The 14,329-nt window shown below is 36.6% G+C and overlaps 1 protein-coding gene across 4 annotated transcripts in view; it reads right to left on the bottom strand.

Annotated features, from left to right (window-relative positions):
* The window catches only part of MYO1D (myosin ID), a 326,601-nt gene that overhangs the window by 167,438 nt on the left and 144,834 nt on the right, over positions 1-14,329 (bottom strand). For 3 of the 4 annotated variants that reach the window (XM_035720987.2, XM_049114792.1, XM_049114793.1), the window contains exon 16: positions 13,130-13,337. In XM_035720987.2, coding sequence (XP_035576880.1) covers positions 13,130-13,337 — 208 coding nt within the window. Of the gene's footprint in view, positions 1-2,113; positions 2,537-13,129; positions 13,338-14,329 lie in introns of those variants that run through there. The other variant, XM_049114794.1, reaches the window with a different exon arrangement.

Raw genomic sequence — 14,329 nt, 5'->3', positions numbered from 1 at the left:
CAATTTTCTATGAGAGATTATTATTTTGATTTTAGTCTGAGAAAGAAAACACTTGACTGCTTTTACAAAGAAGCCAATAAGCTTTGTTTGAAAATGATGTGAAAGCCCCCATGGCTTCATGCTGCTCCGTGACAATGTTTCACAAAAAATGACACATCAGGGAATAGGGGCAAATGAAAAACTAAGCCAATAGGATCTAATTTTCAGATAATGATTCTATTCACACTTTCTTTTGGCTGGTTTACAAAATTATTATACTCAGGTCTATGCTAACCTTTGAGACTATTTATAATTAATAGCTATGATAGTATTCTCAGTTTTAGAAATTACTTTTTTTACTCTATGCTTATGTTTTAATGAATTACTTTTAATCTTTCATAAGATCTTTCTATATTACCCAACCATAATATGTAATATTATAATATACTATAATATAACCCCACCTATAAAAATATAAAGTGCAAATTTAGCAAGTAAGTACACGAATATACAAATAATAATATAGTTAGTTAGGACCGACCAGGACAGTCCTTATGATACTTGAGCTGCCTTTAAAACATATCATTTTTAAGGATGAAATGTCACTGAAAATCACAATATGTTAAAGACTAATGTATTCCATTCTCAAAGATGCCTCAGCTTCAGGGCTCCTACCCGTAACAATCTGTGAAAAGACATTTCTAGGTCAATGGGGAACAATAAACACAAACTAGATATCAGGTGATGTTAAGGAACTATTATTAATTTTAAGTGGTATGAGAGTGACACGCCAAGGTCCTTATCCATAGAGATTATAATGGTATGTAAGGGTAAAACGATAGTAGAGCTGGGATCTCCCTTGAAAAAACACGAACCCAAACCAAATCAACATCCATAAAAGCATGAGGTGAGTACTAGGCAGTACTGAAGCAGAGCATAGTTGTTGAAGCTGAGATAAGGGAACAGAGGAACTCTTCTTTCTACATTTGCAAGTATTTGCAATGTTTCATAATAAAAATGTCCAAAAAGAGAGAGAAATATACCTTCTTTCAAGTTATACACCACCCCCCCCATTGATGGACTGTCTACTAGGCCCCCCAAATTTAATAAGTTCCAAAAACTAGAGTTTGTACACCTAACATTCCATGATCATAATGCAGTAAAACTAAAAGTTACTAACAAACTAAAAAATGAAATAAAACATGAATTGCCTAGTAATGATTTTTAAAATATTTTTAAATAGTCAACAGATTCATGAAGAGATGCTCAACATCACTTATCATTGGGGAAATGCAAATCAAAATCACAATGAGGTATCGCCTTGCACCTGTCAGAATGGCCAGAATCAAAAGACAAGAAATAATAAGTGTTGATGAGGATGTGGAGAAAAGAAAATCCCTGTGCACTGCTGGTGGGAATGCAAACTGGAGCAGCCTCGGTGGAAAACAGTATGGAGGCTCCTCAAAAAATTAAAAATAAAAATACCATATGATCCAATAATTCCACTACCAGGTATTTACCCAAAGGAAATGAAAACACTAATTTGAAAAGATACATGCAAGCCTATGTTTATAGCAGCATTATTTACAATAGTCAAGATATGGAAGTAACCCAAGTGTCCATCAATAGAGGAATATATAAAGAGGATGTGGAATGCATATACACTGGAATATTACTCAGCCATAAAAAAGGATGAGCTCTTGCTGTTTGTGCCAACATATATGGACCTAGAGGATATTATGGTACCTGAAATAAGCTGGAGAAAGACAAATATTGCATGATTTCATCTATATTTGGAATCTTAAAAAAAACAAACAAAACAGAAACAGAACCATGAATCTGATGGTTGCCAAAGGGGAGAGAGATAGGGAGATGGGCAGAATGGGTGAAGAAGAGTGAGAGACACATGTTTCTACGTATGGAATGACTAAATTGCAAGGATAAAAGGTACAGCATAAGGAATATACTCAATAATATTGTGCTAGTGCTCTACAGTGAGAGATGGTATCTACACTTGTGGGGAGGACAGCACAGCATATAGACTTGTCAAATCAATACCCTGTACCCCCAAAACCAATGTAACATTGTGTACAATTATCTCTCAACTAAGAAAAATAAATAATAAACATTTAAATTGGAAAAAAATTTTATTTTTTTATTTTTTAAAAGATATTTTATTTATTATGAGAGACAGAGAGAATCAGAGACATAGGCAGAGGGAGGAGCAGGCTCCTTTCAGGGAGCCCAATGTGAGACTCAATCCCCAGACACAGGATGATGCCCTTAGCTGAAGGCAGATGCTCAACCACTGAGCTACCCAGGTGTCCCAGAAAAAAAATTTTAACAATTTTTTGGGAAAGAGGAAATCTAAACATAAAAATATTTAAATGATAATATATCAGGTCTTACAGACACAGCAAAAGTAGTTCTAAAAACACATTTCATATCCATTATTAATAAATGTGAAAGAAAAAATTGCATGAAGCATCCAATGCTAGAAGTCAGAGAAAAGATAATCTCCTGCTTGTTTCTTCTTTTTCCATTCCAAAAGAAGGAACTGATGAAGATAAAAAGTAAAGTTAATAAGTTAGAAATTAAAAAATGGTGGAATGAATAAGTCAGGGAGCTGGTTAATTAAGGAAAAAAAAACAGTAAAATGCACCATTAACTAAAGTTGATAAAGAAAACGAGAGTGAGTACAAATCAAATACACAAAATAAGAAATAAGAGGGAATGACTAAAGACACAGGGGAAATGAAAAGAAACATAAAAGATTACTTTGTTCAATTCTATTCAATTAAATTTGAGAACCTGTATGATTTTCTAGGAAAATATAAAGCACCCAAACTGATTCCATGCATAATACTAAATAAGAACACATCAATTGTTATGAAGAGCTAGAGAAAGTTGTTTAAGAGTTACGATCCATGGGGCAGCCCAGGTGGCTCAGCGGTTTAGCACCGCCTTCAGCCCAGGGCCTGATCTTGGAGACCTGGGATCGAGTCCCACATCAGGCTCCCTGCGTGGAGCCTGCTTCTCCCTCTGCCTGTGTCTCTGCCTCTTTCTCTCTCTCTCTCTCTGTCTCTCATGAATAATAAAATCTTAAAAAAAAAAAAAAAAGTTACCATCCAACAAATACCCCCTCTTACATGTCTTCACAGGGAAATTCAACCTGAACAGATTAACTCCTATGCTATTAGACTGTTCCAAAATATGGGAAAAGAAGGTTATCTTGCTGAGGCAAACATAATATTGACACTGAATTGATTAGTACAATTCTCAGAATTGATAGCTCAAAAGAGAAAAAAAATTACATGAGCATCTTGATCCCTACAAAGAAGTAATTCTATTTAGTTTGACATCTATTCTTTTTAAAAAACATCTATTTTTGATTTTGAAAGTACTGTTCTTTTTTTTTTTTAAGATTTTATTTATTGATTCATGAGAGACGGGAGGGGCGGGGGCGCAGAGACATAAGCAGAGGGAGAAGCAGGCTCCATGCAGGGAGCCCAACGTGGACTCGACTCCGGGTCTCCAGGATTACGCTCTGGGCTGAAGGCAGAACTAAGCCACTGAGCCACCTAGACTGCCCGAAAGTACTGTTCTTAACACAATGGGAAATAGATGGATACCTCCTTAATGTGCTCAAATGTATCTACTTCATAGCATGCATAAATAAAACTCACTAGAAGCCTTCTCAGTAAATTCAGGAACATTTCAAGGATGTCCAGTATCACCACCCTAAGAAATTTCACAAGGGAGGCTTTACAGCAGTGTGGTCCCCTCCCCAAAACATGATTGCCAGTTTGAGGGCAGTGGCCCAGAAGTACTGAAATAAGAACAAGAAGAAATTTTCCCATGTGCCATCTCAAAAGCATGCTGAATCTTCAATGCTTCTGTATACTTTTAACCAAACATTATATACAACATGCTTAAATACTGCTGGTGTATTGATAAAAATAGGTAACCTTATTTTTGTATAATATTCTCACAGTATCAGCTTGTCAGCAGAATGACAAATATTTATTATTTTGAAATTTAAAAAAAAAGATTTTATTTATTTACTCATGAGAGACACACAGAAAGGCAGAGATAGAAGCAGAAGGAGAAGCAGGCTCTCCACAAGGAGCCCAATGTTAGATCTGACCCCGGACCTCAGGATCATGACCTGAGCCAAAGACACTCAACCACTGAGCCACCCAGGCATGCTTTATTTTGAATTTTTAAAAAAGATCACCAACTCCCCTATAATTCTCTCCTGAACTCCACGTAAAATTGGAAACAATCACACATGAATTAAGCCCACATTTTGAATATTTTCTCTTACTAGCTTGAGGGCCTTTTCCTCCTTCCTCAGCTTTATCATAGCCTCTTTCTCACACTCACTTATTTTCCACCCTTTTTCTCCAGTCATTCCTTTGTCCCCCCATATCTGGCTTATGAAATTGTGCCAAGTTTGCTATGGCCTAATAATCAAACCACTACCATATTCGAATCAGGAAGCTACCAGACAAGCAAAAATAAAACTCTGGGAGCCTCTGGATCATACGAGGCCAACAGATCTGAATACTTAGAGTGTGAAGCTTCTAGTATTTCCGACCTAAACATGTCTATAGTTTCACAAGAGAAATTTACCAACTGACTTTAGATTCAAACTTGACTGTAGACTCCACAGTTCCTAGTGCCATGGGTGCTACAAGTTCTGGGCCACATATAGGATGGAATAAAAGCTGAAAAACTCATAGCATGTAGTGTGAAGCAAGTCAGGGGCTAGCATGATTTAAATTTCCAAAGGACTGGCAGCTGTCGCATTTGTGAGCTTAAAGAAAATAATCAAGGATAATGACATGTGCTTACTAGTAGTAATAACAGCATGAGTAGTAATCACAGGGTACCCACAAACTGCTTGGAGGAAAATGATTAAAGCTTTAAGATACTACTTTAAGAGAGAAGGTCTATGTTTATTTTTTTATTTTTTATTTTTATTTTTATTTTTTTTTAAATTTTTATTTACGATAGTCACACACAGAGAGAGAGGCAGAGAGATAGTCACAGAGAGAGAGAGAGAGAGAGAGGCAGAGACACAGGCAGAGAGAGAAGCAGGCTCCATGCACCGGAAGCCCGACGTGGGATTCGATCCCGGGTCTCCAGGATCGCGCCCTGGGCCAAAGGCAGGCGCCAAACCGCTGCACCACCCAGGGATCCCCAAGGTCTATGTTTAGTAGCCTTCAGGATGTGACATAAGAAGGGCCTTGACCTCTTAACTACACTATAGCACACTGGAAAGGATAATTCTATTCCTAGAGCTAGGATCAAAGCTGTGTGATCTGAAACAGTCCCAGTATGTCATATGGTGACTAATTAAGTTCTCTATCTACAATCAACTATAGATACCCTTTAAGAAAGGGCTATTTTCCCAAATGAAGATGAATTCAAAAAAGCACCTATCTGTCCTATAGATGGGTCAAGAAACCCATTCTTCAAATCCATTAACCTATTCCAAATTTGTTAATGGCCACACAAAAGAGAATCTTCCCTCATATTTTCTATTTCCCTTTGAGAATCCATCTTTCATATCATGTTATATGACAGTTTTGATCTTGGCCTGATCAAAGTGACAGTGTCACTCCTTAAAGTAAAAACATAAATTTAAAACTATATACATACCAAAAAGGGAGAGTTTCTTGAGAGGATCCATTACCCATTCCTTTCCCAAGACAGCAACATATTTTAAACAGAATGTGTACAGAATATTAGAGAATCATGATTCTTTGTAATACATCTGGTGTGATATTTTCATAAAAAATATTATTAGAAATTATTGTTTTCCTCAAGGTTTCCCCAACTATGCAACAAATGAATGTCTTATTTTCTGAGAATTAATGAACATAATACATAGAAGACAAATGATAAAAAAGCCAAAACCAGTCAAGTCCAAGTTGAAAAAGGAAAAAAGCTACTAAAAAACCAACTTGACAGATTAGCCTCACAACACACTTACTCATTACACACGTCAACTCAGCCCCACGTGCTGCTGAGCTGACTACTGATCTCTCAGCACCTCCTTGCTTAAAGCTATAATTGAGAAAACTTTAAATAGTTCTTCAGTGCTGCCTAGAAACACCATCTTATCCGATTTCTCATTCAAATGTGATGTAAGGAACACACACAGACTCATATGTAGAGGGTAAGTGAAGCAATTATGTATTATGAAAGGAACAGAAGTATGGTCTTAAAAAAAAATCTCACTGGCTATCCCGATTCATTTCTTTTAGACATGTAAAAATGTGTACACAACAATTGGGGTTTTGTATAAAAGCTCTTTTCAATATTCAGGCAAAACATTCAGGTTTTAGGTCATTCAGAAAGGATGTTTATAAGAATAAAAATATCTAGTGCTTCAGTGAGTCCAGCTCTTTCATGCATCAGCTGGTGGGAGCATAAATTGGTCCAATCTTTCCAGAAGCTGTATGACAATGGGTACAGAAAATCTTAAAAGTGTGTATCTTTTAAACCAAAAATTTCTGTCTGAGAATTTATTCTAAGAAAATAATCAAGGATAATGACATTTGCTTACTAGTAGTAATAACAGCATGAGTAGTAATAACAACAGCTAATATGTATTGAACTCTGGGTCAGGCACGGCTCTAGGTAAGCAGAGCTGTGCACTGCAGTGGGACCTACAGAATGAAAAACAAGAAAAACCTAAACATCCAGTAATAGCAGATTGACTAAGGAAGCTCTAATAAATCAAATTAAGGACAAAGAAGGCTCTTATAAATACACAAATAATGTTTACTCATGTAAAGATTGGACAAAAAAGTATTACATAACTAGGTGACATGATTTCATTTATATTTAATATAAAATTGTATTTTAAAACTATAAAATTATTTGTATATTTTTCATTTTTCTGCATGAATTTGTATTGCAACTACTTAGGTACTACAAAACTAATAAAAGTCTTTGAACTCTAGATGATTCTTTTTTTTTTTTGAAAGACTTATCTATTCATTTTAGAGAGAAAGCAAGTGAGCAAGAAAGCAAGCACAGGGCAAAGGGAGAGGGAGAGAGAATCTCAAGCAGACTCTGCACTGAGCATGGAGCCAACATGGGGTGCAATCCCACGACCCTGAGATCATGACCTAAGTTGAAACCAAAAGTTGGATGCTTAATGGACTGAACCATCTAGGCACTCCTAAGATGGTTATTTCTTGTTTAAAGATTTATTTATTCATTTGAGAGGGGGTGGGATGGGGTAGAAGGAGAGTCTTAGGCAGACTCTGTAGTTAGTGTGGAACCTGACAGGGCTCAATCCCAGAACTCCAGAGATTACAACCTAAACTGAAACTAAGAGTTGGACATTCCACTGACTGTGCACCTAGGCGCCCCTAGGATGGTCTGTCTTTAAAAAACAAACAAATCGGGATCCCTGGGTGGCGCAGCGGTTTAGCGCCTGCCTTTGGCCCAGGGTGCGATCCTGGAGACCGAGGATCGAATCCCACATCGGGCTCCCAGTGCATGGAGCCTGCTTCTCCCTTTGCCTGTGTCTCTGCCTCTCTCTCTCTCTCTCTCTCTGTGTGTGACTATCATAAATAAATAAAAAATTAAAAAAAAAAACTAAAAAACAAATCAACAACAACATCAAAACTCCCCCCAAAACCAACATATTTGTAACAATTTCACAAATCTCCTAAAATACCAAGCATATGACCAAGTATATAAAGATGAACAAGATACACTAAACAAATTATCTGTAATTCTTGATACTGAATACTTTGAGGTTTATATAGTTACAGTGTGGAAATACACACTTTTTTATGAATCAGAAAGTAATCCAATTTGTATCTTTTCTGTAATCTCTGGTTTTGCAGTTTGTTCCTCTAAGAACAACAATTTTGGAGGTTCTGGTTTTAGTTAACATAATTGATTTTGCCACTTCCAACTTGCCATTAAATCTCTCTGGAGGTACAGAAAAGGTGAGATAATAACCTGAAAGCTAGGTTCTCACATGTTAGAACCTGTAACACAGTATGATATTGGCATAGGAATTGCCAATGGAATAAAATGGTGAGTCCTGAAAATAGAATCAAGTATATATGGGAATTTATTGTTAGACAAAAGCAGACTTTTAATTTAGTGGAAAAAAGAAGAATTTTTAAATAAACTGAATTAGAATAGCTTGCTTTTAACTTGGAACAACAGAGTTGGACCCTTATATAATACCAATTATAAAAACTAAATCCCAGATCCATAACTTTCTTGAAGAAACTCAAAGATCAAAGAAAAAAAGATAAGAAATATTAAGTGGAAAATTTCATGTCAAAGAGTATATTTTAAATGGATTCAAATGACAAATGATAGCTTAGGAAAAATAATTGCAATACATAAAGATAACAGCTCCCACAAGTTCATAAGAAAAAGACAAACAACCCAAGAGAAAAATGGGCCATGGATACAAATAAGCAAATAACTGAAGAGGCAATCCAAAAAGGACAATAAACATACCCTCATGAAGAGTCATGGGAATACAAAATTAAAGTAGACATGAGTTACTACTTCTTACTGATAAGAGTGGAAAAAGTCCAAAAGCCTGGTAAAAGTCACTGTAGTTAAAAAAACATTAGGGAAAAGAAGTTCACTTACGTTGTGGGCTACACAATGTGAACTGTTAGTATGTATGATGATTACAAACATGTACACCCTTCAAGCAATAATCTTTCTCATGGGAATCCAGTGCATAGAATGAAGGCTGTAGCAAAGAAGTATCTAGTACACAGGATGAAGTATTCCTACATGTATAAGGAAGTCCATTAAAGTTATGGGAAGATAGTGGGAGTATCAGAAAGGAGTTAACACAGCAGGCCTGAGACTGTATCCTTAGAAAAGCCTGATTCCATGGTTGGCCCTTGGCCAGTGTCTGCAAACTTGACTGGGTAGTTTTATATGCTGATATAAAACCTTCCCTAAATGATAAGAGTGGCTCTATTTGGTTATACTGCTTGTGCAAACAACGGGATTTATGCTGCATATCTGATTTCCTTCTCGAGTCTGGGATTTCAGCACATGTTAGTCAGAGGGTGCCTACATAACCAATCCCCAGTAAAAACTTTGAGCACTGAGTCTCTAATGATCTCCCCTGGTAGACAGCACTTAGCACGTGTTGTCACATTTCTGAAGGAATTAAGCATGTCCTATGCAACTCCACTGGGAGAGAACTCTTGGAAGCTTGTTTCTGGTTTCCTCCAGATTTTGCCCCATGTGCCTTTTCCCTTTGCTGATTTTGCTTTGTATCTTTTTGCGGTAATAAATTTAATTCATGAGTACAACTATATGCTGAGCCCTGTGAATCCTTCTGGTGAATTACCAAAATTGGAAGTGGTCTTAGGGATTCTTTGACATACGTGGCAGGACGAGATGTGGGCAGAGAAGGTAAATATTGGAAAAAGAATAACAAAATCTTATTTAAAAAAAAGAGAAATGTGCTCATAAAAAAGTCACCACACGAATTATCTCATTTATATTATAGTACATGTTGATATGCGCAGAAAGATATTAGAAAGGATGACCACCACAACGTTAATGGCTTGTGATCTCTGGATGGTGGGATTTTAGGTGATTTTCCATGGTTTCTCTTACACTTTTCTATATGATTTGAATTTGTTTTTGCAATAAGTATGCTTTAATTGTATAATCATACAATTAAAAAAGATAAAGCTATTTTTAATTTAAAAAGGAAAAATAAAAGTCAATTTTTGGAGATTCTGGTTTAAGATAGCATTTTCTGGGATGCCTGGGGGGCTCAGCGGCTGAGCCTTGCCTTTGGCTCAGGGCATGATCCCGGAATCCCAGGATCAAGTCCCACATCAGGCTCCCTGCATGGAGCCTGCTTCTCCCTCTACCTATGTCTCTGCCTCTCCCTTTCTCTCTCTCATGAATAAATAAATAAAATCTTAAAAAAAAATAGCATCTCTTGATGCTGCCTCCCCTAACTTCCTGTTCCATTTCTGTAAGATTACAGAAGAAAATAAAAATACACAGCACATGAAAAGGTAGGTGACTGATGACCTATTCCCAGAAGCTGAGAGAAATTTCCAATAATTTTATGGCCCGTGGAGTTGGTTTAAAGAACAAATCATTAGATCACCTATAGTCTGCCTGAGAGTTCAGAGGAAAATCCTTATTTTATTTCCTGCTCCACTGCTTTATGGTTCAGAAATTCAAGATCTACAACACTGAGCAGACTGGACAGCTCTTCTCCCCTGGCTTAGGTGATAGCTGTTGAAGTAGACATTCTTTCTCCTTTAGCATCTCCCTTTTCTAAATAGAAATCATGATTTCTCACCAGAAGGAAAGCAGAGGTGCTGTAGAGAGAACAGAGAAAGGAAGAACCGTAGTAGGTGTGCATACCTACTATGCAAGAGTTGGCTCATGGGGCTGGGCGTGCAATCTGTGACTAGCAGAGCTGTAAGATGAAAGCCTGTGGGACGCGTCAACTGTGGAGGAAGCGAACAAACTGTGACAGGAGATGTAAGAACAGGATTCTACCAGCAACCACATGGACAGAAAGTAAGTTCAAGGTAGGCGACTATACAATGTATTATCCATAATTATCCATATCAAAAGTGACACTTTTGAGAGCAAAAGGGGTATGAGAGACAACAGTCATAAACCTGGACTGTTCCAAATGAACGGGGAGGGAGGGTCACTCTCGTTAGGGCCAAACCCTGAGCCTGTGTCAATCTCTTCAAGGGGTATAAAGAAGAAAAGCAAAGTTTTGGATCTGCCAAAAGAACAACAGAAAAATACCATTGGTAAGTATTGAAGATCAAAATAAAGGATTTGAATATATGGAAGAACAGATATGTGAAAATAATTCACCATAGCAAACAGAAAACAGACACCCAACCTGCGTAAAACAGAACTGAGCAAAAGCAATACAAAAAAAAAAAAAAAAAAAAATCAGTTAAGAGAAGGAAATTGTCTCAGGATGAAATAGAATTTAGTACTCCATTTTGAGAGATTTTCCGAAGTTCTTGAAAAAAATAAATAAAAGAGACCAAAACTTAGAAACAATTGGAAGGGAAGGAAAAAAAAAAAGTTCATTATTTGCACATGATATAATCACTTCCCCAGAAAAACTAACAATCAACAAGGTCTCACTCTGGATACAGGTAAGTCAACAGAAGCCCATATTATTTCTCTGTATCAACACCAGGATATAGAATAAAAATTTCATAGCAGTAACAAAAACAATAAGGAATTAACCATGAATTGACCCTGAAGGCCTTTCTAAATCTAAAGGTCAAAGAATTGATTTAAATAAGCCTATTCTATACTCTTCAGATGATTTAATATTGTAAAAATGTTAATTCTTTCAAATTAATCTATACATTCAATGTAATCCTAATAAAAATTATTGTTGAATTTAATGAACCCAATAAACACACATTAACATTTATGTTGCATAATAAGGTATATATGTAAATTAATCCACCTTCATAAAGAGTAAGAAAAAGATGACTTCTACTAAACACTAAGACATACTGCAATAAAAACAATGTGGCATCATTGTAAAAAAAAAATGGCAACGGTATAAATAAACATTCGGAGACAGAATATATACACATGACAACATATGATAAATGTGGCACCACAAATCAAACTGAAAAGGACATATTGTTTAGTAGATGGTACTGAGAAAATGGTTCACCATATAGAATAAAATTGGATTCCTGTGCAAAACCACATATATAGGTAGGTTCTAAATGGATTCAAGACTTAAATGTGGAAGATGAAAGTATACAGTTCAGAGGAGAAAACAGAGGCTAGTATCTTTGTGACCTGAGGACAAGGAAAGCCCTGTCCAACAAAATTTAAGACGAAGAATTGAAGAATTTGATGATGTCAAAATTAAGGATTCTCTTCAGGGCTCCTGGGTGGCTCAGTCATTGGGCATTCAACTCTTGGTTTATGCTCAGGTTATGATCTCAGGGTTGTGAGATCAAGCCCTGTGTCAGGCTGTGTCCACAATGGAGCCTGCTTAAAGTCTCTCTCTCCCTCTCTCCCCTGCTGCCCTCTCCCTCTTAAAAAAAAAAAAAAAAAAAAGTATTTAAAGTATCTAACAATGTAAGTGATTAATGTCCAAAATACTCAAGGAATTCCTGCTTATTAACAAGAAAATGATACCAGCTCCAGGAGAAAAATGGAAAAGGATACAATCCAGCAGTTTATAGGAAGAAAGCAAATACGCATTTAATGAGATGCTCAGGCTCAATGGTAACCAGAGAAATACAATGTAAAGCAACATTGTACCTATTAGTGAGATATCATTGTACCTATTAGTCTTGTAAAACTGAGGTGACTGGATGCTACTAGTCAGGATGTGGGCACACAGTAACTCCCTGAGTGAGCTGGTGCAAACTGGCAGTCCTTCCGGGGAAAAAACAGGCACTACTTAGACCAATCAGGTCTGTGTACACCCTCTGACCCAGCAACTTTTCTCCTGGTATATATCCCATAGAAAATATACATCTCACAGAGACACAGTATTTTTAAAAAGTTACATATATAATTTTTTAATATTAAAATTGTTCATATGGAAGGCTTGGAAATGGGTATGGCGGATAAAAAAAAAACAGGAGTGAGTGAATGAAGTAAGAAGTACCCCCCCCCCCCCCCAACCACCACCATCACACACACACTGAATAATGATGATTGCTACTATGATCTAATGAGCTTTAAGTCAGCACTCCCACTCCTCAGTCAAATTCTGGTGCTGGGTAATGATGGTGAGCAGGGGGTGTTAAATGCATTGGCAAAACTTTTGAATTACAAGATTAAAAACAAGTTCTTTACCCAGTAAGGCTGAGGGAAAAACCCCAGTTAATTATAAGAGACAAAAAGTTGGCTGCTTCAGAATCTCTCCAACTTTAAATACAAGAAGATAAAACGTCTCGAGTTTTGAGGATAGAATAATTTTGAGTTCAAGCAGCCAAATAAATTTTCCATGTGTGAAGGCAACAGAAAACATTCTAAGATATGCATAGATACAAAGAATATGCCATTGTGAATATCAAAGAAAACATCCAACGAATTTTTAAGAACATAAAAGCAAGACCCGATCTTTATATATAAAATATAAAATTACCTTTTGTAGAAAGAGGACAATCCTTATGAGCATCTGGGCACGGAGTTCTTCCAAGGTAAACAGTGTTCGGGGTGTTCGAATGAAAATTTTGGTTTTCCCATAAGCTACGTCATCCTGAAAACCACAATGTTCAATTAGCTTCTTGACAGCCTCTTTGTCTGAAGGGAGGTCATGGTTGGGCCAGGTGAATTCAGAGATCATCTTGTATCTGTGTGAAAAATGAACAGGGTACACATTAAGAGAGAGAAACCTTATGGTCTCAGATGCAGAAAGACAATTTAATAAATTCAAGACACTTCAAAGATGGAAAAAAAAACCCTTAATAATGAATTCTATTCATTAAGCTGATAAGAGATGTAGAAAAAGACTTTAATAAGAAACAACACTCCTCATGATAAAGACTCTTACTAAAGTAATGATAGAAGGGCACTTCCTTAATCTAGTACAGGCTAATTTACCAAGAACCTACAGCAAATATCATTTGTAAAATGGGTAACCTTTACAAATTCTCTTTATGCACAGAAATAAGACAAGGATGCCTCAATCACGGGATTTCCAGCCAGCATAGAGAGACCAATAAATAAACTGGTATGATTGGGGAAGGAACGAAATTAACATTATTTATAAGTCACTTCAAAGGAAATGAGGCAGATATTCGGGTGAAAACTATTACCATTAAAAGAAAATTAAGCATGTAAGATCAATATACAAAAACCATTTGTGTTTCTAGGTACAAGTAGCCAAGTTGGCTTCTTGTAAGGCAGCTTGCTACACACCAGCTTCTTCATGAGTGAAAATGAGTAAGATGGAAGTCATAGGGTCACAGCCTTCTTTCAAAAGTGACCTTTTATTACTTTTGCCAAATTCCATTTTTCTAGAAGTAAATAATTTAGGGCTAGCCCACATTTAAGGGAAGGGTACTGCAAAGGGCATGATGATGAGTACCAAGAGGTGGGAACACTGTGACCATCCAAGAAGGCTGCCAACCACAGTACTTCTTCCCCCCCCATGCCAAGCTGTTTAACACATCTAGCCAAGTCCAGTAATTCTTTTCCTATACTGCATCTGAATTTTAATCCATATAGGAAAGGCTCCTCTTCCCACTCAGATTACAGAGTAATTCATTTACGTATTCTTCTAGTAGTCAGATGTTTTCACTGTTTACATTTAAATCTTTCATCCACTTTATTTTGGTATACA

Source organism: Canis lupus, chromosome 9, assembly GCF_003254725.2.
Source record: "Canis lupus dingo isolate Sandy chromosome 9, ASM325472v2, whole genome shotgun sequence".
In the NCBI taxonomy this organism is placed as follows: domain Eukaryota; kingdom Metazoa; phylum Chordata; class Mammalia; order Carnivora; family Canidae; genus Canis; species Canis lupus.
The sequence above is the reverse complement of the archived record's forward strand: the minus strand, read 5'-3'. Positions and strand labels throughout refer to the sequence as shown.